Source organism: Drosophila sulfurigaster, chromosome 2L (assembly GCF_023558435.1).
Source record: "Drosophila sulfurigaster albostrigata strain 15112-1811.04 chromosome 2L, ASM2355843v2, whole genome shotgun sequence".
In the NCBI taxonomy this organism is placed as follows: domain Eukaryota; kingdom Metazoa; phylum Arthropoda; class Insecta; order Diptera; family Drosophilidae; genus Drosophila; species Drosophila sulfurigaster.
In genome coordinates this window covers 30,362,032-30,385,026 of record NC_084881.1, presented here as the reverse complement: position 1 = coordinate 30,385,026, position 22,995 = coordinate 30,362,032, and the positions used below count along the sequence as shown (strand labels likewise).

General features: G+C 45.0%; 1 protein-coding gene across 2 annotated transcripts in view; it reads left to right on the top strand.

Moving 5' to 3' along the window:
• Positions 1–1,182: 1,182 nt before the first annotated feature.
• Positions 1,183–22,995, top strand: part of LOC133835358 (protein dachsous) — a 74,239-nt gene continuing 52,426 nt past the window's right edge. Inside the window, exons 1-3 of one of the 2 annotated variants that reach the window (XM_062265379.1) lie at positions 1,183–2,198; positions 9,100–9,524; positions 9,588–11,319. In XM_062265379.1, the coding sequence (XP_062121363.1) occupies positions 9,283–9,524; positions 9,588–11,319 (1,974 nt within the window). In that variant the 5' untranslated portion in view covers positions 1,183–2,198; positions 9,100–9,282. Of the gene's footprint in view, positions 2,199–9,099; positions 11,320–22,995 lie in introns of both variants that reach the window. The other variant, XM_062265378.1, reaches the window with a different exon arrangement.

Here is a 22,995-nt window from a genome sequence, read left to right as displayed (position 1 = left end):
AAACAATAACAACAGAGCGAGGCTGTTCAGAGGAGAAAAAGAGAGGGAAAAGGGGAACGGGGAGCTGCGAGCGGTCAGCATACCAAACACTCAACGCCAAAGCGCACTCCACAGCCACTTCACTGCACTCGGCGGCAAACATAGCCCAAAAAAACAACAACAACAACGGAGCGGACTTCTTACACAGGTGAGCTCTGACTTTGGCTTGGGAGCATTTCCAGCTTTGGAGCAGAGAGCAGCAGCTGAGAGCAGCGACAAAAAGAGCGCAAACCGGTTTATGCTCAGCAATCCCTCTCTCTCTCTCTGGTTTGTTCTCTCTCTCTCTCGCTCTTTGGGGCTAATTTACATGCCTCTGTTCTGGTGGGCAGCACTTGGCGAGGCGTTGGGTGCATTGCTGGACTTGACTTTTATGCTTTTATTGCATAGAAAATGAGCACGAAACAGGCACGAGCAGAACACGAACGTGTATGCGATAGTTGGACACGACTTGGGCACGATATAGGCACGAATTGCGTTGCGCGTGTGGGTGCCCAACAGTCTCTCTCTCTCTCTCTCTGGGAGAGCGAATGCAAGTGTCTCTCAATCTGATGCTGAGATGGTTGCTTTGGTGGCTAATTGTGGACCTGTCGTCGCTGCTCTTAGTGCATTGTGTTGTATATGTTGAGGGGCCTTTTAAAATTCTTGTCTTGCTCCACGCTGTGGCTCCATTTGGCATTCATATGCGAGCTGCCAGGCTGCCCAGCGACCGAGCGAGCGAGCGAGCCTTTTGCCAATTCCTATGATGGAGGCCAATCCTCGACCGCGTGCTGAGAGAGTAGGCTCGACTCGCTCGCTCGATGGTTCGCTTTGCGCTGAAGAGCCAAGCGAACTCAAACCGCCCAAACCACTCTGGTGGGTTTCTAGAGACGCCAACACACCATACACACACACCACACATACCTCTGCATCATAATCACAATCAGCTAGCTAGGCCTGCGCTCAGGTGTTGAGCTCACCACACACACCACGGAGAACCCAGAGCTCTGTCTGCTTGCCACATGCACTTGACCACAGCTTGAGTTGGCCCTGTGTGGTATCTCTCTCTCTCTCTCTCTCTCTCTCTCTCTCTCTCTCTCTGTTGGCTGGCTCTCTCAGCCAGATTGAAGAGCCAGTTTTAGTGGAGGATTCAGTCTTTCGTGTGCTTGCGTCGCAGAAACATTGAACAATTTGAACGCGCGGATTATCGCAGCTCTCGCAACGTTGTCGCCGTCGTCGTCGTTGTTGTCGTCGCCGCAGTTGACAACAATCAGATCTAAAGCTGCAACAGAATGAGAATCCAAATCAGAATCTGAATCTGAATCTCAAGCGAATGAAGATTTCAATTCAAGTGCAAAGTGAAGACAAGTGAACAACAACAACAAAGCAAAGCAACAACAAGTGCAAGAGTTACACAAATAATTCCCAATCCAAATTCTAAGCTCAGTCCTCTAGAGAGCGTTGTTTTTCCGCTCTCGGTTCGATCGATCGGCAAAACTCCCTTCGACATTTTTTGCCGTTGTCGCCGCGCCGCGTTTTTATTTTGTTTTCGTCGCGATCGTCGTCGTCGTCGTTGTTTTTCCCTCTGCCTTCGTCGTTGTCGTCTTTGCGTCTTTCGCCGTATCGCAAAATGTAAAAACGGAATCTGAGAAAATTGCAGAGTTGGAATCGAAATCGAAATCGGATGTGGAATCGAAGTTGAAGTTGAAGTTTAATTTGAAGTGCGGATCAATGCCGAATTCGAATGCAATGAAAATTGCAATATTTGCATTTTAATTAAATTGCAAGAATTTCCAAAGTGTGTGTATACTTCTATCTCTATCTCTCTCGCTGTGTATAGAGTGTGTATAAGTGTGTACGTGTTTGCGACAACAACACACCAAAAATATATAATCAAAAGAAAAAACACGAGAGAAATACAACAACAACACACACAAGAAAAGAAAAAAATAAACGAGAAAAAGGCGAAAAGAAATATTGTTCAACAAGTCAAACGAGTTCTTTTGGCTCGCTTTGGCCGTGTGGCCAACAGCAGCAACAGCAACAGCAGCAGCCGCAGTAACAACAGCAGCAACAACAACGAGTCTCGGCCAAGTCGCATTTGGTGGCAGTGGCAAGCAGACAGTTGTTGTTGTGGCTTTGCGCCTTTGGTGAAAAATATTGACAGCATATTGCCACAAAATGTAAGAAAGCACGCAAAATCAAGTAATAAAAGTACTACACTCGACGACACTCACTCATAAAAGTGCGCGTACACTCTCCAAAAAGCGAAAAATGGAGAAAAAAAACAGACACAAATAAAGCCCGTGCCTAATTAGAGATGGTCAATAAGGTAGCTCCCAAAAGACAACAACAGAGAACGGCAGTGAAAACAACTTGAAAATAGTCAAATTGGTAATCGAACTTAATGGCAGACAGAGAGAAAGAAGAGAGAGACTGAGAGGGAAATGTTTTTCAGCCCTGAGCGAAGACACAAAAGAGAAGGCGAAAAGAAAAACACTTTGCTGTGGCTCTTTTGCCTCTTGCTTTTGACTTTTGCCCACTGTTTCTTCCCATTTGAAAAACGGAAAATGTGAAAAACAAACAGAGCTCGCTATTGAGAATTCGGTTTTCGATTTTTGGTTTTCTGTTTTTTTGGTTTTTTCTCTCTACCTGTTTTACACACTTGCCTTCGCCTATTTGAGAACGGCACCTGAGCTGATCGAGTGAGTTATCGTTATCTATCGGGCGAAACGTGACAAGGGAGAGAAAGATGTGTCGCCTTGTCGTTTGTCGCCTCGCTCGCTTGCCTCGTCGAGGCCAAAACGATTCCTGGAAAACTCACACAATCGATGAGATGATGATCTGGCGACATGGCATGTTTTTGTAATCATATTGGTTGCCGATACCGATGCCGTTGCCGCCTTTCTGCTCTCTTTTTCTCTTTTTGTGTGTTTCTCCTATGTCTTTTGGCCATTAAGTAAGCCAGGAAATGCCCGTCGTGCTCGGATTTTTAATGTTCGCCTCGTATTTCCATTAAAGTGCACTAAAAATTCCTTTGAAAATTATATAAAATTATTACAAAAAGTCGGTCGAAACTGCGCGAGGTTAACGAGTGAACTCTGTGTGTTTGTGTGTGTGTGTGTGTGTGTGTTAGTGTGTGTGTGGTGTTGTGTGGCACTTATAAACCAATTTTCGTGGGGCTGCTAAAAGCCAAAATAGCTTGACATTAGGGAAAGAGGCACTAACTGAAAATGAGAATGAAAATGACTCGGGGGAAAAACAAACAGACATTTTGGGCCAACAATGGGTTAAAAAAATAAAAACAACTCGACTCCCCGAGTTTTATGGCCCTTAATTTACACTTCCTTCCCAGATGCGTAGCACAGACACAGAAACAAAAGAGTAAGCGATGGAATCGGAGTCGGAGTTTTCTTGTAGTTTTTTCTGTTTTTATTTTTGCTGAGCGTCGGCAGCGACCAAAGGAAAATGCGACAGCAAAAGCGAACAAAATATAATTTTCATTTCCCATTTTCATTTGCTCTCGCGCCTCAGTCTCTGCCTCTATTCTCTATTCCCCCCTTCCACCAGTCGCTGTTGCTCTGCATATTTTCTGCTTTATCAGCCCGACGGCGACCTAACGGTAGAATCTTCTCTCCCTCACTCTCACGTTCTCTCTCTCTAACAGAGGTCAGAGACCATTTTATCTTTATGGACGAATGCGCGTCAGGTGCGTCAGTTTTGCAGCTGATGCGGGTGATCAACTCGACGGACTGAAGGAAACGAATGACTTAGGCAACGAACTTGCCAAACGCAATTTAATGCGCTTTAAATTGTCTTTGGCCGCCCAGTTGGCGTCTAATTGCCGCAATGCTTAGCGCTATACAAACAAAAATTACGCTTTAATCTATTTTTGCCCCGCACACACACACACACACACACACACCCATCATACACACGTTCAGTTATGTGGCATGAGTGAAAGATGGCCATCAAGGCGAAAGATGGCTAGCTGGCTGGCTGAAACAGCTGCCCCTTTTGCCTTGCCTTGGAACACGGACCACACGCGCGCCTCGTGCTCCGTGCCAAGAAAATTACATTAGACGTGGCCCCGCCGCACAGCACAGCAAAGCACAGCAAAGAACGCGAATATTTCCTTTGCGAAGAGCACGCACTTGCCACCAGCAGCAAAGCAGCCACCTGCCACCTGCCACCTGCAACCTGTGTGTGGAAGGCGAGGCTGATGCAGTTGCAAGCGAATGCGGCGCTAATTTCTTTGTTGAGCCTCATGCGAGTTGGCACTGCGGACATTCGAATGTGCTAGGCTGTGATTAAGCTTAGAATATGTTCATCGTTTTGTTCCAAGTGTCTTCATCCGCGTTGAGAATAGTAAATTGGATTGGCAATGCCAACAGATTGTCTGCTGGAGGGGCAAATAAATATCTTTCTATATGCGTAATATAAACAAATAAAACAATCAACTCTGCATTTTATCTCAGCTTTAATGTGGTACAGTTTGCCGTTTTATGGCATCAGCATGCTCGATTATATTGCACGGCGATCAGAGAGATTGCTCCGAGTGAGTGTCAAATTAACTCGTAAAGCTGGCTGCCTCATCAACAGCCTAGAGTATTCAGTGCTTCGGTGCTTCGGTGCTGCGCATTTCGCTTTGCCATCCCATAAACACTCAGTCTACATAATTTGATAGCCTTAATGGAGGCCAGCATTCTTAATAGATCGGGTCGGGTCCAGCAGTGCGATCAACATAACGAAACGTTACAAATGTTTCTCAATTCGATTCGATTCGAAATTATATATTTGGAATTTGTTTTATGCGATATTTATGGCAGCAGCAGGCAGCAGGTTAACGAACCAAAAGCGAACCAAGAGCTCTTCATCTAGTGTGTGTTTTTGCCTGGTTTTTGCAGTTTTACGATCGCCATTAAAGCGAGCCGAACAATGCCTAAAATACACGAACCATGACAATTATTGCTAAATGCTTTTGGCTACCCCTCGAAACTAGCTTCATAATGCGATGCCAAGATGCTAAAACCCATCTCAATTTCAAATCTCTATCCCAATCCCATCTCGATATGTATTTCAGTGCCAATCCCATTCTGCTAGACTGAATTCGGTGGGATATCAGTGTTGCCTTCCGGTTCTCGGTTCTCGTGGATCTATTAATACTCCATAATTGTGAAGAAAAGAGCTCGCTTTACAGTCGAAACGGTAACAGACCGCGGGGCAGCGGCAACTTGAGATTAGAGAAACACACATGACAAGCTGCACTCTCCATCTGCACTTTGGAGTCTGGTCAGGTTTTGGGCTCCACACTTGCGAGGCGTCATTTCATATTTTTCTTGCACCTCTTGCGAGAGATACTGGCTGCAGTTGAACCTCTGCACGGACGTTGTTCGCCGATAAGATATGGCTAATAAATGCCGCTAATTAATGGCATTGATTACGCTATATGCTATATGCCAACTGACATCTCTTCTCCTTTTCTTTGGATTCGTTTTGTGTGCTTGCCAAACTTTGCTTGATGATTAAAATAATTGCATATTAAGAATTTATTATTGAAATGCTAACTTGACTGTTGAAGCTCAGCTTTTATGGCACTATAACTTGTTTTATGCCAAACAAAATACATTTTTATGATTTCGCCTCCAAATTGACCAATTTAAATATTTTGCCAATTTATTTAATGCCAGTTAGAAATGTGGCAAATTACGATTTAATGAAATGCAACATCAAAGTTAAACGTTGATTAAGAGTAATTATAGCTCAAGCAATACAATAAATCTTTTTTTGCTGAGTCCGAAAGGGAAAACGTTTTCGATTTTCCACTGCTCCGGTTGCTGCTACATGGTGTTGTGTTCAGGCGTTGTTTCACTTGCATTTTCGCACTTTTTCTTGCAGAAAATCTCTCATGCGAACTTTACGCTTTCGCTGCTTTGGGTCTGCTTCGCTGACCATAGTCGAGGATTTGCATCTTAATGAGCTCAATTAATATGCAAACAATTAAAATGTTACTGCTTATAGCTTATGGCTTATGGCTGCCACAAGTTTGACTTGCAGTTGGCCAGTCAAACGTCGAACGTCGAGTCATGTGTGTGCACGGCAATTAGAAAGCCATTAGAAATAACTTATTAACCACTGTGCACCCCTCTTCATCTGCGCTCCCCTTGCAACCACGTTTCAGCGTGCACATTTCATAAATTACTCAACATTTAATTAAACACGCTCTAAAGCGCTACTTACCACCTACTTAGCCGCCGCTTTTAGACAACAATTTTGCATAATTTGAAGTTAAATCATGAATACACAACAACAAGTTGTTTTTCTGCTTTATTATTTTCATTTTCATGTTACTTGACTGCATCGTCCGAGGCGAAGTAATTAAAGAAACCCTCGGTACATGTGTTGTGGTCATGTTAACTCTCCCAACTTGGCTTCCGATTAAATGGCTTTTCCTGCTTGGCGAATTGATTCGCCATTCGCTTTGCAAAGGAGATCGCACAGTTTGTTGTCTAGCATTCCAGGTGAAATATTCAAAACAAAGCAAAGCAGAGCAGAGTCGAAAAATCACACAACACAATACAATCTGGAAGCAGTTTCCACTCTCTTCCCCTTCCCTTTGGCTAATTAGTTGAGCCGTAAAGTTTATGCTTTTGTTTTTTGATATGTTTTTCATTCTGCTCCGTCGTCTGCTATAGTTATGGTTATACATATATTTGTTGTAACTTTTATTTGCCATTAAGTAGATTTTATTAACGCTGCTTTATTTGTGGTTTCGACTCTGTCGATCTCCCTCTCTGTGGCTCTGTGCACTTTTTCGGACTTTACGATCTTTTGCTCGCTCGTTAAAGAACAAAACACACTCCCAGGAAAAGTAATAATTTTAATGTTCCAACCAGCCGAAGTAGAGACTGAGACTGAAACTTGGACAGGGTTTGACTGGGCAAATCAAAGCGAAGCCCAAACTACAATATAATTACAAAGTTTGTCATTTGATATTAGACAGCGGCACAGTGCACACACTGCATGGAGTCATTCCGAGTGGAGTGGTGTCTTAGCCTCTGTTGCACACGCAACCAGATGAGGCTCCTTCTCTTTCCCAGTGGTAGGTCTTTGGCCTCCTCCTCTGCTGCCGCTTCAGCGGCGCCAGTTCTTGGTTCTCGGTTCCCAGGTCTCAGTCTGTGGCGCTTTCTAATGTGTTTGGGTATTAGCAGTTCATCTAAACTTATGACAACTGCAAATCAAACTGACGTTTCCGCAGTAGCAGTAGAAGCTGCAGCTCAACTTGAAGTTGAAGTTGAAGCCAATCTCGAGACTCTTGGTAATTTGCGTATAGAGAACGTCAAGTGTCAAGTCTCGGTTCTCAGTTCTCAGTTCTTGGAGCGGAGAGTTCATGTCTAACATTTCTGGTTGCAGTTTATTAAATTACATTTCATGTCACGGCTGCGTTTCCAGGAAGGTCCATCATTATAATGTTATTAGAGACACGTTTGCCAAATTGAGGCGCTCTTCCCTTTGCTTTCCTCTTCCTTCTCTCTGGACTTTGACTCCTTATTGTCGTTTATGTCAATCACTTTGTCACATAATGGCGCTCTCGAGGTATTCCGTTCTAGTTGTGCATTAATTCATCTTTAATTGCTCTGTAGATCTCGTCTGATTATCTACCGATGAGCTGGCACTTTCTGCAGGGTGCCCCAAAAATAGAAACGATATGTTTATCGCAGAACATCACGAAGTAAATGCCATGTGAAAATACCAAAAAATACCCAAACCCTTCTTTGAGCATTTCCCCAGCGAACTAATCGTTGTTGTACCCTATGAAAGAAGAGAGAGCGCGGCAAAGGCAGAGAAATTAAATTGTAAACTGTTTTTTTAGAGGGTAACCAGCATTCGATATGCTTCTCTTTACTTGTTTCTTCTAGCTTTTGAATTTTTTGCTTATCGCGCGAGAAAAATCTTTGAAATTGCAGCAGCCGGGTTTTTTTTTCTATGTTTTGTTATTATTTATAGTATTTGTTGTTGTTGTTTTGGCCACTCGAATACCGAACGTAGAAAAGTGTTAGTCATGGCCTTGTTAACTAAATTGTTGACCACGAATTTGCCGCTCAGCTCAGCCCAAGTTCTCGTTCCCTTTTCATTCTATTCTCTCCCTCTCTTCCTCTTCGGCTATTTGGTACATCCAATTCCATTCGACACCGCACAAAAAACTTCAGTTTAAAAATTATTTGTTCGACTTTGAAATGTCTGTCTCTGTGTGTGTGTGTGTGTCTGTATTTGTGTGCCATCAATATTTGAGCAGACGAAGCCGACTCCGAGCTCTCGGTCCCTTTTAGCCTTTGAACCTTTTCGAGCGCAGGTAGTTTTTTTTTTTGTTGCCTGGCTGGGAGCTTCTTTTGTCTTCATTGGCATTAAAGAACATCGCCGGCATTCGCTCGTTAGTTGACCATTTGAATTTCAAATGGCCAAGTGGGCAACTAAAGCCAGTTGGCGAGCAAATGCCAACACAATGCGTAAGCCCTGATCAGCTGCATCTGAGTGCTAAGCGCGTTAGCGCAGTTATCAGTCTATTAGTTGCCATCCATCAAGATTCCCAACATCCTAGCATTGCATCTAGCATCTCTGGCGGCGTGGGCTGGGCTTAAGTGAGGGTATTTGTAGTCACGCTTTGTTCATACTAGAAACGATTTGTTCTCTACATTTCAACTCAATTGAAATGCTACAACTTAGTTGCAGTTCCAGTTGACAATATAACTGCATTAGAAGGAAAGGTCAATTGGAAATTTAAAGGAGGAAAATGGCAATCAGAATTTAATAAGGTTTGACTGTGGTTAAAACAGTTCCAAAAATGAATCACATTTCATTTAAAGATTCAATAGCTTAGAATAAACTTAGAAACTGAGAATTCAATGTAATGTTTGAGATGACTTGAATTAACTAACCTAACTTCAATTGCTTGAAATAAGTCTAATTCCTTATAATGGAAAAATAATTATAGGAAGGAATATGATCAAATATATGCTAAAAGTTTTACTACTACTGATATGCTTAATAAGTAATTAAACAAAAATTCTCTTCACTTTCTTGCAGCTCATGAAATGGCCGCTGCTGGAGGTAGTGGCAATCGAAGCGAAGGGCAATCCCAGTCGGCGACTTCAGAGTAGCGCCATGTTGGGTTTTTAGCACGCAAACAACAACGAGAGTTAAGCCAAAACTCAACTCGAAACAATAAACACACACACATAAGCAACAAACAAACACACACAAGGAGAGATGCATCAGGGAGCAGTCGAAACAACGACAACAACAATTTTGAGTTTGCGCTCTGTGAACTACAGCAGAGACAGCAGCAGAAACTACAACAACATCAAGAAGATGCAGCCAAGCATGAGGAGCAGAAGCGAGGGCGGCAGAGACGCGACCACGCCCACATCGGCTCGAACGCCCACGACGGGGACGCCCAGCAAAGACTACACAATGTTCCACCGATGCCGACGACGCAGTCGAAGCTCAAGGTCAGCATTGCTTCCTCCGTCATCATCATCATCATCATCAACGTTTCCCGCCATCGTTTCCAGCCGACTGCTGCTCTGGCTGCTCCTAGTCGCCTGCAGCCTTTCCAGCTGCTCGCCAGCCGCAGCGGAGAAGGAACGGGAGCGCAGCCTGGAGGTGTTTGAGGGCGTGCCCGTGGACCATCAAATCGGTTACATTGGTGACTTTGACAGCATCGACAGCGGACCGCCGTACATTATTGTCGCCGAGGCGGGCGTTGAGACGGATCTGGCCATTGATCGCACCACGGGCGAGATACGCACCAAGGTGCGTCTGGATCGCGAGACGAGAGCTTCGTATAGTCTGGTGGCCATTCCGCTAAGTGGACTTAATGTGCGCGTCGTGGTTACGGTGAGAGATGAGAACGATAATGCGCCAACCTTTCCGCAGCCCTCGATGCACATCGAGTTTCCTGAAAACACGCCCAGGGAGGTGAAGCGAACGCTACTCCCGGCGCGGGATCTCGATCTGGAACCGTACAACACGCAACGCTATAATATTGTGTCGGGAAATGTGAACGATGCCTTTCGCCTGTCCTCGCATCGGGAACGCGACGGGGTCTTGTACCTGGATCTGCAGATCAGCGGCTTCCTCGATCGCGAGACAACTCCCGCTTATAGTTTGCTGATTGAGGCGCTAGATGGCGGCACTCCGCCACTGCGAGGACTGATGACTGTGAATATAACGATACAGGATGTGAACGACAATCAGCCGATCTTCAACCAGAGTCGATACTTTGCCACTGTCCCCGAGAATGCCACGGTGGGTACCAGTGTGCTGCAGGTTTACGCCTCGGACACCGATGCGGATGAGAATGGGTTGGTGGAGTATGCTATCAATCGAAGGCAAAGCGACAAGGAACAAATGTTTCGCATTGATGCGCAGACGGGCGCCGTTTACATTAATAAACCTTTGGATTTTGAGACCAAGGAACTGCATGAGCTCGTAGTGGTGGCCAAAGATCATGGCGAACAGCCGCTGGAGACAACGGCGTTTGTCTCCATACGCGTGACGGACGTCAACGACAATCAGCCCACAATCAATGTGATCTTCCTGAGTGAAGATGCCTCGCCAAAGATCTCGGAGTCAGCGCAACCCGGTGAATTTGTGGCACGCATTTCGGTGCACGATCCGGACTCGAAAACAGAATACGCCAATGTGAATGTGTCACTGAATGGCGGCGATGGCCACTTTGCGTTGACCACCCGTGACAACAGCATCTATCTGGTCATCGTGAATCTGCCCCTGGATCGCGAATCCACCTCGAACTACACACTGAGTGTGGTGGCAACGGACAAGGGCACGCCGCCGTTACATGCCACCAAATCGATCTTCTTGCGCGTCACCGACGTCAACGACAATGCGCCCGAGTTCGATCAGGACGTGTATCATGCTAATGTGATGGAGGTGGCTGATCCCGGCACCTCGGTGCTGCAGGTGATGGCTCGGGATCGCGACGAGGGCAACAATGCGGCACTCAGCTACTCCCTGGCTGACACACCCGATACGCATGCGCAGTGGTTTCAGATCGATGCACAGACGGGTCTGATCACCACGAGATCGCACATCGATTGCGAAACGGAGCCGGTGCCTCAGCTGACGGTGATCGCGCGCGATGGAGGACAACCGCCGCTCTCCTCGACGGCCACCGTGCTGGTGACCATTCACGACGTCAACGACAACGAACCGATCTTCGACCAGAGCTTCTACAACGTCTCTGTCGCCGAGAACGAAGCCGTGGGCAGGTGTATACTCAAGGTGAGTCATTAGCCCCTCCCCATCCATTTAAGTTTGTGTATATGCATCTATCTATCCATCTATATTCAACTCTATCCATCTCTTTCGCTGGGCTCTGACCCATTTTGGTCGCGCCAAGTGACTCGAATCACACAACGAGCGTCACTTATGGATTTTCTACGTACTTGAAACCCAAACTAATCTCATGCATCAATTACCCAGTTCCCCCCTGCGCTTCTCACTTTGCTTCCTCCCCCCTCGCTGTCTAGTAATAGTTTCAGTGCGATCAGTCAGACATCGACATCCGTAGGGAATTGCGACGTTTCGGCTACTTGCCTGCCAGCTTGTTATGCTTCTTATACTCTACTGGCTGTCTGAGTCTCTTCACTCACTCGTTGACTTCGGAGCAGCAGCTGCAGCTGACAAGTCCTCGATGATGATGAAGAGGGAAATGCGAGAAGTTGACTTCCGTTGACTTTTACTATTTTTTTTCTCTCTGCGAGACATAGATGAAGTAGAAAACTAGGGTATATTGCGTTCGGCATTTCCTCCTTGTTATCTGTGCTTAGGCAGTCAAATTCCAAAACTGTTTCACTGCCGGGTCTGGGTTCCCCTCTTTGGCCCCTCCTTTGCCATTCGCGCACCCGAAGCAATGCAGGCTTCTCACTCTTTTGTAGTTAATCCATTCATCATCGGGTAATTACATTTTTATAACATTTTTCCCCGCTCACAAAACAAATGGGCAGCCAAAAAGAAACAACTGCTGCAGCAACAACAACAAAAACATGCAGAAGAAACGGGGCCTAAAACCGTTTCTAGCGCTTAACGAAGGCATTTTGTTCGCTGTTGTTGGTCGCTCGTCTCTTGGCTCTTGTCTTTTGCCTCTTGTGTCTCTCAGCCTCTCTCTCTCTCTCTCTTAGTCTTTCTATCACCCATTTTTTTCAACACAGACACACACAGTCTCGCTAGACGTCGACAAGATTTTGTACGGACTATCAAATGTGACCTCTCTTGTCTCTCGCTGTGCCAGCAACCAAAGCAGCAGCAGCTCAGCAAACAAATAACTGAAAAAAACGTTGAAAATGTTGCCGAGATTCCAAACTTCCCAGCAATTTAATAACACGAGTTTCAACTCAACGCAATGTTGTACACAAACCCACAAAAAAACCAAAAACAAAAAACAAACGCCAACACTTGTAGGGAAAAAATCAATTTATAAATGCGAGTATCTAATACAACATGAACATTCTATTCCCAATTTGTTTTTGTGCGTCGAGTGTCGAGCTTAGTGTCAACTGAAGAGTCAAGTTTACACTGTTGAAATTTGTTTTTTATGTATTGGGCATTTCCTCCCGAGATTAGCTGCTAGCAATTACCAAAGTCTTGTAGACATTTCCGCAAATCAAATCAAATCAAATCATATCTCATCAAAATGGCAACGTGAGATGAACGAAATTAAAGGCTTTGATTTTGATAGCTACAAAGCTACAACGAAGACTAGAAATAACAATGCCAATTCTGGCAACAAATTTGATTCGATGAAATCTGAAAAAAGTCACGTTTCCTTAATTACAATGAAAGAAAAGCAGATTCGACTCTCGACTCTTTCCCCTCTTCGATCTTCGTTCGTGCGTCTGCCAATTGCCTCGAAACCACAGACGAAAGATATTCGAAATACGGAATACAAAACTCATAATTGGCTCACGCAAAAACCCTAAAAAAAACACAACACTGGAAACTGAAAAAAAAATGTGAAATGAACATGAGATATACATCTAGACTTTTGAGAAAGAGATAGACGCATGAGAATGAGAGATGAGTATAAGAGATCTGTATAGACTTGGAATGGGGATTGAAATGAGGATTGCGAGGGCTCAATAATCATAAAAACGGCGGCCACTAACCAAAAGGGAAAAAATCAAACTAAATTCGGTTCACACACACACACACATCCATGCAAAACAGCATTCGGCTTGAGAATTGTGCTCGGGTTTCGTCTTTTTTTCATATTGAAGCCAATCTGTGGTTCTGAAGACAATAAAACCCCCGAAAAAAACGCAAATCGGAATTTGGAATATCATAAAAAAAGGGAAACAAGCAGAAGCCTATGCAGAGAGGCAGCCTGAAGGGTCAGCGAAGACGAGCTCCGACATTTTTTATGGTACACACAACTGAAGAAAATTAAAAAAAAAATATATATATAAAAACTTGGTAATATATTTAATATATAAGCGAGGCAGACAAACAGAGCAGAGACAGACGGAGAAGTAAACCAAGGCAGGGCCTGCGCAAACAATAAACTGAACAATTCTGAAACAAAAAGCCAAATATTTGACTAAAACAAACCTGAATCAGGCCAGTTTTTGGCGTTGTTTGTTGGTGATATGGGACCAAACCCAGCAAATAACTGAGTCGCAGCGAGTGAGAACTGAAAATACTTTTGCCAGCTGCTCGTCATTGCTGTTTGCTCGACTTTTGGCACTGCACGTGATCCGTGGGCAGCCAATTGATCAGCGTCTGCGAAAAGAATTCTTCACCATCATCAGCGAGGATAATTGCAGCTCAGACTTCCGACTTTCGTTGCTCCATCAGAAGTGCCATGAAATATGTAGCGGGAAATGCGTTAAAATCAGACAGAGAGAAACAATCAACGGATTTCCCAGGGAAAGTTCTTTGCACAAATGGCAAATTAAATGCTACAATTTTTATGGTTAATACTCGGCGTCCGTCGAAAACCAAAATTGTTTGCCCTACGATCGGCTGAGTCAGTTGCCGTTCCCATCTAGGCCACACCTATTTGGCCAGCTGTATCATTTTTGTCGAGCGGCAGCGGAAATGCTATTTAATTAGAGGCGATCAAATGCCGCCAGACTTTGCTCCCGACTCCACAAACTCTGACTTCGAGTTCGAGTTTGCTCTGGCGACCTCGACGATTGACTACTTGGAGAGCTGGAGAGCCATCTAATGGCTGACCAAATTACACTTTAATTCGGGGCCGGCAAGACGAATGACTTAGGCAACAAACTTGCGACGCAGCGACGTACAAGACGAAAGACTTAGGCAACAAACTTGTGGCAGGCGGCATTAATATTCGAACGAAAATTAAAAACTCATTATGCAAATTACAACGAGAGATCCGATCACGATGGCAATGCGAGAGATTCGCTAGGGAGGGGAAGCGGGGGGTTGCCTCCCCCGCAGTCAGTTGCTTTCTAAGACAACATAATTTCTTCAGCGTGTTGTTGCTGTTGCTGTTGTCAGCTCGTTGTTGCAGTTGTTGTTGTTGCAGTTACACACTAAATTACATGCAATTACATGTTGCGCTGTTGTTGTTACTGTTACTATTATTGTTGTTGTTGCTGGCGATTGGATAGACACTCCTCCACCTCCACTTCTACTTCTACTTCCCCCTCCTTCGCCTTCGCCTTTGCCTTCGGTAGACAGACAGCACACGGAGCAGATTGGCAGCTGTAGTTGCAGTTGGAGTTGGAGTCGCTGCAGCAGCCGGCGCAAAAATTAGCTGCATTTCGCGCGCGTGCATGTGTGTGTATGTGTGAGTGTGTGTGTGTATGTGTATGTGTTGCTGTACTTGTAATTTCGCATTGTTTGGCTAATCTACGTAAATCTCATTTCGGGGCTCCCACAATTACCAAAGTAGCGAAAAGGGAGTGAGAGAGTGGAGAGGGGGGAAAGGGGAACTGGGCCTGCCCATTTGTCCATTTGGCCATTTGGCAAGTTATGTGGCTGCTTCTCTCTCTGTGTCTCTAATGCCATTGAACTGGTTTGTGCCGAGGGTGCAAGTGGCAGGTTTGCCATCGCAGCGTCCACATGCACAACCACGCAGTTGCCTCCGCTCTCCCTTCCCTTCCTTTGTGCTCTCCTGCATCTTGTGCTCTCTCTCGTTGCTTTGTCGCCCGTCTTGCTTGGTTGTTGCGTATGCGGCGCTGTGCACCAATTTTCTTTGTCTCTTGCATCAATTCACTTTTTCTAAACACGGTCTCAGCTCTCCACTTTGCTCTCTCTCTTTCTGCAACTTTGCTCTCTCGCTTTACGCTCTCTCTCTCTCTCTCTCAGTTCTCTCTCTTTCGCGTTGTACGCAACTTGTTTTGCACAATTTTAATTTTATAAACACCTTTAACGCATTTTTGTGCGCTCACATTCCATAAATGCCACAGCGCTGAGCGAAACGCTCGCAGCTGCCGCAAGTTTACACAGAAGAGAGAGCTTCATCGACAGAGAGAGAGAGAGAGAGAGCTGGACGAATTCACCTCACTTGTTGCATGTTTTGGCTGTTGGGATCTTATGCTGGCGACGTCGAATTCAGCGCTTGCCATTCAGAAATTCAGCGCTTCATCGAATTGTTTATGCTGCCTCACGTTCTCTCGCTCTTGCTCTCTATGTGTGTGGAGTAGTAGCTGCTTAAGTGTGTGTGAGACAAAATGGTTGGAAAATCATGGCGCAGGCGCAGCTCACAGCGCCACAGCAACAACAACAAGAGTTGTAGCCGGTTTTTTGGTTCGAATCGTAGTACTCGAAGTCGTATTCGTATTTGTATTCGTATTCGTATCATAGCAACTGTCATGTCTGTGTGTGTGTGTGTGTATGTGTGTGCCTAATATATGCAGTGCTGTGGACTGTGTGCTACCATTTAGGTTACCTCGAATGGCATCTGTGATACTTGAACCGCTTAATATATTAATTAAGTTGTGCTGCCTCCCGCCTCAAGTGCGCCCCCGAAGCCAAAGCCACAGCCAAAGTCTGTGATAAGCGCATGCCACATGCTGCATGCAACCGTCACACATTTGCCAGACGGGGCAACAACATAATTTTTGACACAATTTTGCAAAGTTAAAAATCGCGAGATAATCTCGAGAGTCTTTAGTGCAGTGCGTTTGCTCTTTTCCTGTGTTCGAGCGAGCGAGCGAGCGAGTGCTGTGCGGCAAGAACAGTAATAATAACGACAGCAAACATAAAGAGGCAGCCATAACAAACACCATGAAGAAACCAACAAGCAACAACCAAACAAGCAGCAGGCAGCAGGCAACATCGAGAGGCAGCAGGCAACAAGCACAATAGCCACAAGCGCTGATCACAATCAAAACATCAATAAACCTTAACTGATAGCCAGACCGAGCCAAAAGGAGCGAGTACCCTCGCTCTTGCTGTTGTTGTTGTTGCAACTGTGGCAACTCACAGTCGAATTTTGCATTGACCGAAAACTGCGTCATCGTCGTCATCATCATCGTCATCGTTTTGAGACGTCGTCATCACACATCAAATGCGCATCAATTTGCGAGGCAAATGCTGCGACAACGGAGGCTGAGGTTCAAGTTGAGACTACAGCACAAGACACGCGTGCAACATTGAGGCAAAAGCTGTCTCAGTTGCTGCTTCAGTTGCTACCTCAGTCGCAGTCGCAGCCGCTGCTTCAGTCTCTGTCTCTGCTGTGGCCATATTTAGTAAATGCCGCTTCTGTAGGCTGCCTTTAAACGTGCAATTAAAGCGCACACACAGACACAGACACAATCACACACACACACACACAGGCATACACATCTCGAGTGCTGTTAGGACGATGGACTCTGTGACTCGAACTTAGAGACGCGAAAAGGGGAAAGAGGAGGAGGGGGCAAAGGAGTGGACGATGGCTACGCGCGCGCGCACATCACAACAACCCGAGGGCATTGGCTACTGCATTTGCATAGCCGCCACTCGCCAACTGCCACTCTCTCTCTCTCTCTCTCTCTTTGTCTCTCCCGCTCTCTCTCTGGGGAGAAAAAGACAGACTGAAGAAAACGGCACACACAGGCCAAGGCACTTTGGGAAGCCGAGAAATATGCGGCGAGAGGTTCCACCCATTCCATTCCATTCGATGAGGAAGCAGAACCTTTTGCTCTTCACTGTTGCCCGTCAATTTCAGTTATGTTGTCCAAAATAGCTTCTTTTGAAGATGAAGCTCGAGATGAAGATGAAGCTGAAGCTGAAGCTCAAGTTCGAGATGAAGTTGACTCTCTTGTGGCTGCGGTGTCAAGTGTGCGCAGCTCAAACAATTAACTCGTCTCGTTGTCCATTAGCCTCGACTTCAGTCTCCGCTCTCTCTCCTCTCCTCTCTCCCTCTCTTTGTGGTCGGCTAAAATCAATGCCTAGCACTTTATGCGGCTTTTGGGGCAGCAACTGAGATGTGCTCAGTCTCCATTAGCAGCAACAAAAAAAGAAGCTGCAAAAAACTGAAAGTGCGTTGATGGATGGGCAACTCGTCTACGTCTCTGTCCAACAATCGATGAACTGCCAAACTCTCATTTGGTTGTCTCCTCCTCCTCCACCTTCTTCTAGCCTAGCTAGCCAATTGGTGTTGGAGGTCAGGGCAATGTAAATGTGTGTGTGTGTGGCGGCATTTGCATACATGGAGTAGCAATCAACGCAGGTTTCTTTGAAGAGTCGTTGTCGTTGTCTCCTCGCCTCGCCTCGCCTCGCCTCCCACTTGCGCTCGCCTTGCTTGTTGTTCTTAACAACTTCTGCTGAAAAACGTGCGATTCTAAATGAGCATATCAACAGCTTACAAGCTGAAGCTGAAGCTGAAGCCGAAGCTGTAGTTGAAGCTGAAGCCACATCTAAAGCCACAAGGCACAGGTCTCGATCCAAGCCACACACAAAAAACAGCAGGCAAATAACAACAACAGCAACGAAGACGAAATTCGAAAGACTTAGGACACAAACTTGGTTGGCTGGCTGTTTGGCTGCCTTGCAGATGCACCGTTGATAGCTTTTGCATATCGTCGAACTCGAACTCGAAGTCCTCTCGTTGCCAACATTGCGACGTTGCGACGTTGTTGTTTTGGCCATTGCAAAGTCAAAGTATTTACCACAAAAAAATGCTGAAAGTTGGCAGCTTATTTGGCCCTAATGTCTGCTGGCTTCCTCAGTTGTCGTCGTCTCCGTTGTTGCTGCTCATTTACCATAGCGCCGCATGAGAAGGCGGAGGAGAGACAGCGAAGGAGTTGCAACAAGCGAGTTCACAATTTTAATTAGTTAATTATTTTTACTTTTAAGCAAACAAGATTTCAGAGACAAATAAAAAGAGAGAAGTCAGCAAGAAGCCCAGAGTCAAATCCTCATGTAGAGAGTGTCTCGGCTTGATCCCGAAATCCCTGCAGCTAGTGCTGGCCTTAGATCCAGCCAGTTACCCAGTTGGAATGGCCGGCAATCTGCATACGTGCATCTCGAAGCTGCCGCAGCTCAGCCTCAGTTTCAGTTCAACTCTCTCTCTCCTTTTTGGCAGGCTTCTCCCTTCATCGATGCCTGTTGCTTATTTGTCGTCATGCTTCTCGAGATGCTTCTCCTCGTGGAGCTCCCTTTTGAACTGATGCTGCACAGATTCGCTCAGCGATTTCGCTTCTCGGGCTTCCGCCTTCCTCACATTCACATTCACACTCACACATTCACTCGATTCTGAATCTGACCACTCGAGATATGCTGCCACATTTCGGCAAATTCCGCAGCGTGTGGGTTGCTCAAGATTTTCATATTCATCCGTTGATTGCCGCGACTCCATTGTTGGCCCATCAAACGCCAAGACAGCCAAAATGCCAAGAGATTTTTGATTTTTGGTCCGCTGCCGATTATGATGATGATGATGGCGATGTCGATGGCGCACTCCCAAAGCCAAAGCGCGACTGTTAACATGTGTTTGGATTTGCATATTTTCTATAAAGCGAACAACAACAACAACAGCAACAACAACGACAATAATCATAATAATAACAAATCACAAAAGAACAAACAAAATATCGAAAAATATTTCATAAATCCCCCACAGCCGCAGCGGACTTGGAAATTAAATTGTCAATCATTTTTATATCATGCCCGCAGTTCGTGTGCGTGGTTGTGTGCATGTCTGTGTGTGTGCGTGAAAAGAAGTTAATGCCAAAATGATATGTGAAAACCAAAGACCAAAAAACTGAATAGCAAAGACCAAACTTATATGCAAGAAATACAAGTATTTAACTTTAGTTTCTTTTCATCGACTAAATCGGGTATAGACAACTCTTGGTTATATGGTACATATAAAAGATATATTTGATAAATCACAAATGTGAATTGCATTTTGCTACAATTTAGTTCCTTAATTTGATTCTAAGGATGCTTAGGCTGCCTCGTATTTAAGTTTAGTTTCTTTTCATCGACTGAAACTAGGATAGAAGCGTGCATAAACAACTCTTGGTTATATAAAAGTTCTATTTCATAAATCGTAATTGTGATTTGCATTTCACTGCAATTCAACTACACAAATTAGTTTACAGCATTTTCAGCATTTTAGGCTGCCCTTATAGGGTATCTTCGCGTCCTCTTTTCAAGCTATTTCTTTGTCTTTTATATATTTTGGTATTTTGTCTTTGCTTTCTATAGGCCGCTTGAATTTTAAACAGTCATTGGCTGGCTTTGTTCGTAACTTGTTGTTTGTTGTCCGCTGAATGTTGAATGTTGTTGGCACTTTGTCGAGTTGACGAGTTGCTCTGTTGCTCTGTTGACTGCTTGCTTGGCTGACGATGATGGAAGATACGAGTAGACAAAGATCTAACGATCTGTGTTTAGTCAGCTTCACAGACTTGCCCCTCGCTCACATAAATAATGAATTATGCTGATTATTAGGTGACTTATGCAAAAAGTCAACGGCTGAAAAATCACTGCGATTAGCTGATTTGAGTGTTTATGGGCGATCGCAGCTACCAATGAGCTACTTGGCCATAAATCAAACGCGTGCTGCCCCAACAGCTTGATGTGCTTGATAGCTCGATACAGCAATCGATCGTCACTCTTGATTGTCTTGCCTCTCTGCCCCCTTTAATTTGCACGAACCCCTCGAGCTGCATCCTGCAGAGAGCAGTAAACAGCAACCGGCAACTGCAACTGGAACGGCAAATGCATAAAAACTAAATATTAAACTCGGCCCAAAAACAGAGCAGAACAAAAAAAGATGAAAAAGGAAAGAATAATAATACTTTGTTTATGCCGTTCGCAATTAAAGTGCAACATTGTAAGATGTTGATGAGCTGCCACGACATCAGCGATCGATCTGAAGCTGAAGGCAGATGATGGTCTGTGGCAGACACACACACTCAGTTATTGATTAAGGCCCATAACAAAGCGAAATGCACGCAAAAGGCAAAATTACTGATTGAAAGCCACAGCCAAAACCAAAGCAAAAGATGTGTCGAAAGCATCTGAAATAACTGCAAGCTTGTGTCTTGTGCTTTGTGTTATGTGTTCCTTCTGCCAAATTCGAGTAATTGCAGTCCGAACACAAAAAAAAAGAAGAAGCAAAGATCCACCTCTTTTCTCGATTCTCGATTCCCAATTCCCGATACCCAATCGCCAGTGTCTGCCCCCAAATGCCCTTGAGAAAGGGCGCAGAAGAGCAGAGAGTGCAACTGCAACCCTCGTGCAAATTGCTAGAAGCCCTCGAGGGAAACCACACGAGTGTCACCCACAGTCAGAGCCACTTTTGTGACCCACTTCGTCAGTATTAGTTTCCACAATGTTTTTTGGTGAGATTCTCCCGAGATTGTAATTAATATATCCTTAGAGGGCATTTAATCTTCGAGCCAAGTTATTGAACTGCCCGTTGGAGGAGTTGGCGGAATTCATAAATTAAATCAAGTTAATATTTCAGTGTCGCCCTGCAACACCTACTTGCTCAGAGAGATATTAAAATGCTTAATTGAATTTGTTAAACACAGCGCAGAGAGTCAAGAGAGGAGTGAGCAGATAAGCTGACTTCGTTTCCTGCTCCACAATCCGTGTAAGTTCACACTGCGGAGTTCGACTTCTACTCTGATCCATAAACAAACGCAAACATTTATTGCCGCTGATTGTTAATTTGTGAAGCGATAACGCAACTCGCCGCAGCTTGGAACCCACATTGAGCGACCTCAATACCTAAGAACAAAATGCGTGTGTTTTTTGCCACAGCGCGAACTTGTGACACCAGCGCAGACTGGAATTCCTTCTGATTCTGCTTTCGCTGCAGTTTCCCTCTTCCCTCTTCATTCTCCCTCTCCTTCTCCTTCCCTGCTTTGATCACTTGATATCGATAAACTCATCCTTTTCTCTTTGGGTTTTTTGTTGTGTGTTGTATTGTTGCTTCGACTCACTCGCACATTAGCACGCATGTCGTTTCCTGTACCACACAAATGACATGACAAATGTCTTTGACCAGAGCCCAGCACCAAACAGAGAGCGAGAGAAATACTTCGAGACTCAGACTTCGAGACAGACCCAAAGGCAACAACTGAAGTGAGCTGAGCTGAGCTCTGAGCTCTGAGCTCCTCAACTCTGCCTTACTCATGATTGTTGCTCGATTGTTGTGGTTGCTGTTGTAGTTTCCATCGTTGCCTTGTGCCTTGTGCTTTTGTTGTTCAATTCAATTTATTGTCGAAAGTTCGTAGTTGAAAGAACATTTTAATTTGGCTGCGATCAAGTTGGGACTGCGGACTTGAAGCTCGGTTGCTGCTTGAAGCTGCTTTCCTTATAGTTTATGTGGCATGAAACTTCGCTGCGGCACATTGAGCGCTAAATTCAAACTCAAGCTGGCAAATTGAACTTGCCTTGATCCACGACATGGACGAAGACGTTGTTGTTGAAGATGGGGATGGGGATGGGGATGAGGATGAGGCTGACCACGAGGATGCGACGCGACGATTAAAAAGTAACTGTTTTGGCCAGGGTGTCGAAGTTGCAGTTGAAGTTGGCTTTATTTAAACGTTTATTTATGCACTTTTCTCTTCTCTCCCGTTCTCTCTTTTGACTCTTTGTGGCGATTTCTCGCTTCCTCTGTGTCATTCGGAGCTGTTTACTTTACAGCTGTTGCTCCTTTTGTGGCTTCATTTCAGCTGCAAATTCGACAAATTTATTTGCAAGTCTTTAACTCTGGTTTGCTCCTCTCGAAAGTTGGCGTGTTTATTGGGGAATTTATGATGTGTTCCCCGTGGCTCGTTAGTCGAATTGTGAGTGGTAACCTCTGACAGCCATCAATTGCCATCAATCAATTGGACATTGTGGTCAGTCTATCTAAGGCCTAACTGTACAAGCGCACACACACACACTTGAGAACACACTCTGACATTCGTCTTGACTTATACTAATAATGTACACATCAGAGAGTCAGTCGATGCTCGGAACCGTTGAACAAAACTGCGCCTGCGCACCGGATCATAAATTTGTGCATGCGTCTCATTAAACAGCAAAGGGAACAAAAGTATCAGATTACTCTCTCAGAGAACGAGGAAAGAGAGAGAGAGAGAGAGAGAGAGAGAGAGAGAGAGAGAGAGAAAAGCATTTGCATCTCCATATTTCATTACTTCCACAGAAGAAGCAACAGACTTCTCTCACTCTATCTCTTTCTCTGTCTCTTGATGGACACGAAAGTGGATCGATGTTGGCATGTTTGAAATTTTATACACATGGGAGGCGGATTAAGAGATTTTAAGGCTTTTACCATCAACTAAGCTGCCAAAATGACTCTCGACAGACTGCAGTGGGAGGAGAAGGCAATGGAAATTGAGTTCAAATGTGTTCGACTTAAGCGACGGCTGCCAAAGTATTTGTCATTCATTGGCGATAAACTTGACGTTCTGCTTTGCTTCAAGGGGAATGAAAAAACATTGAGGGGAAAGGGAGCAGCATCAAATTAAAGTTAAC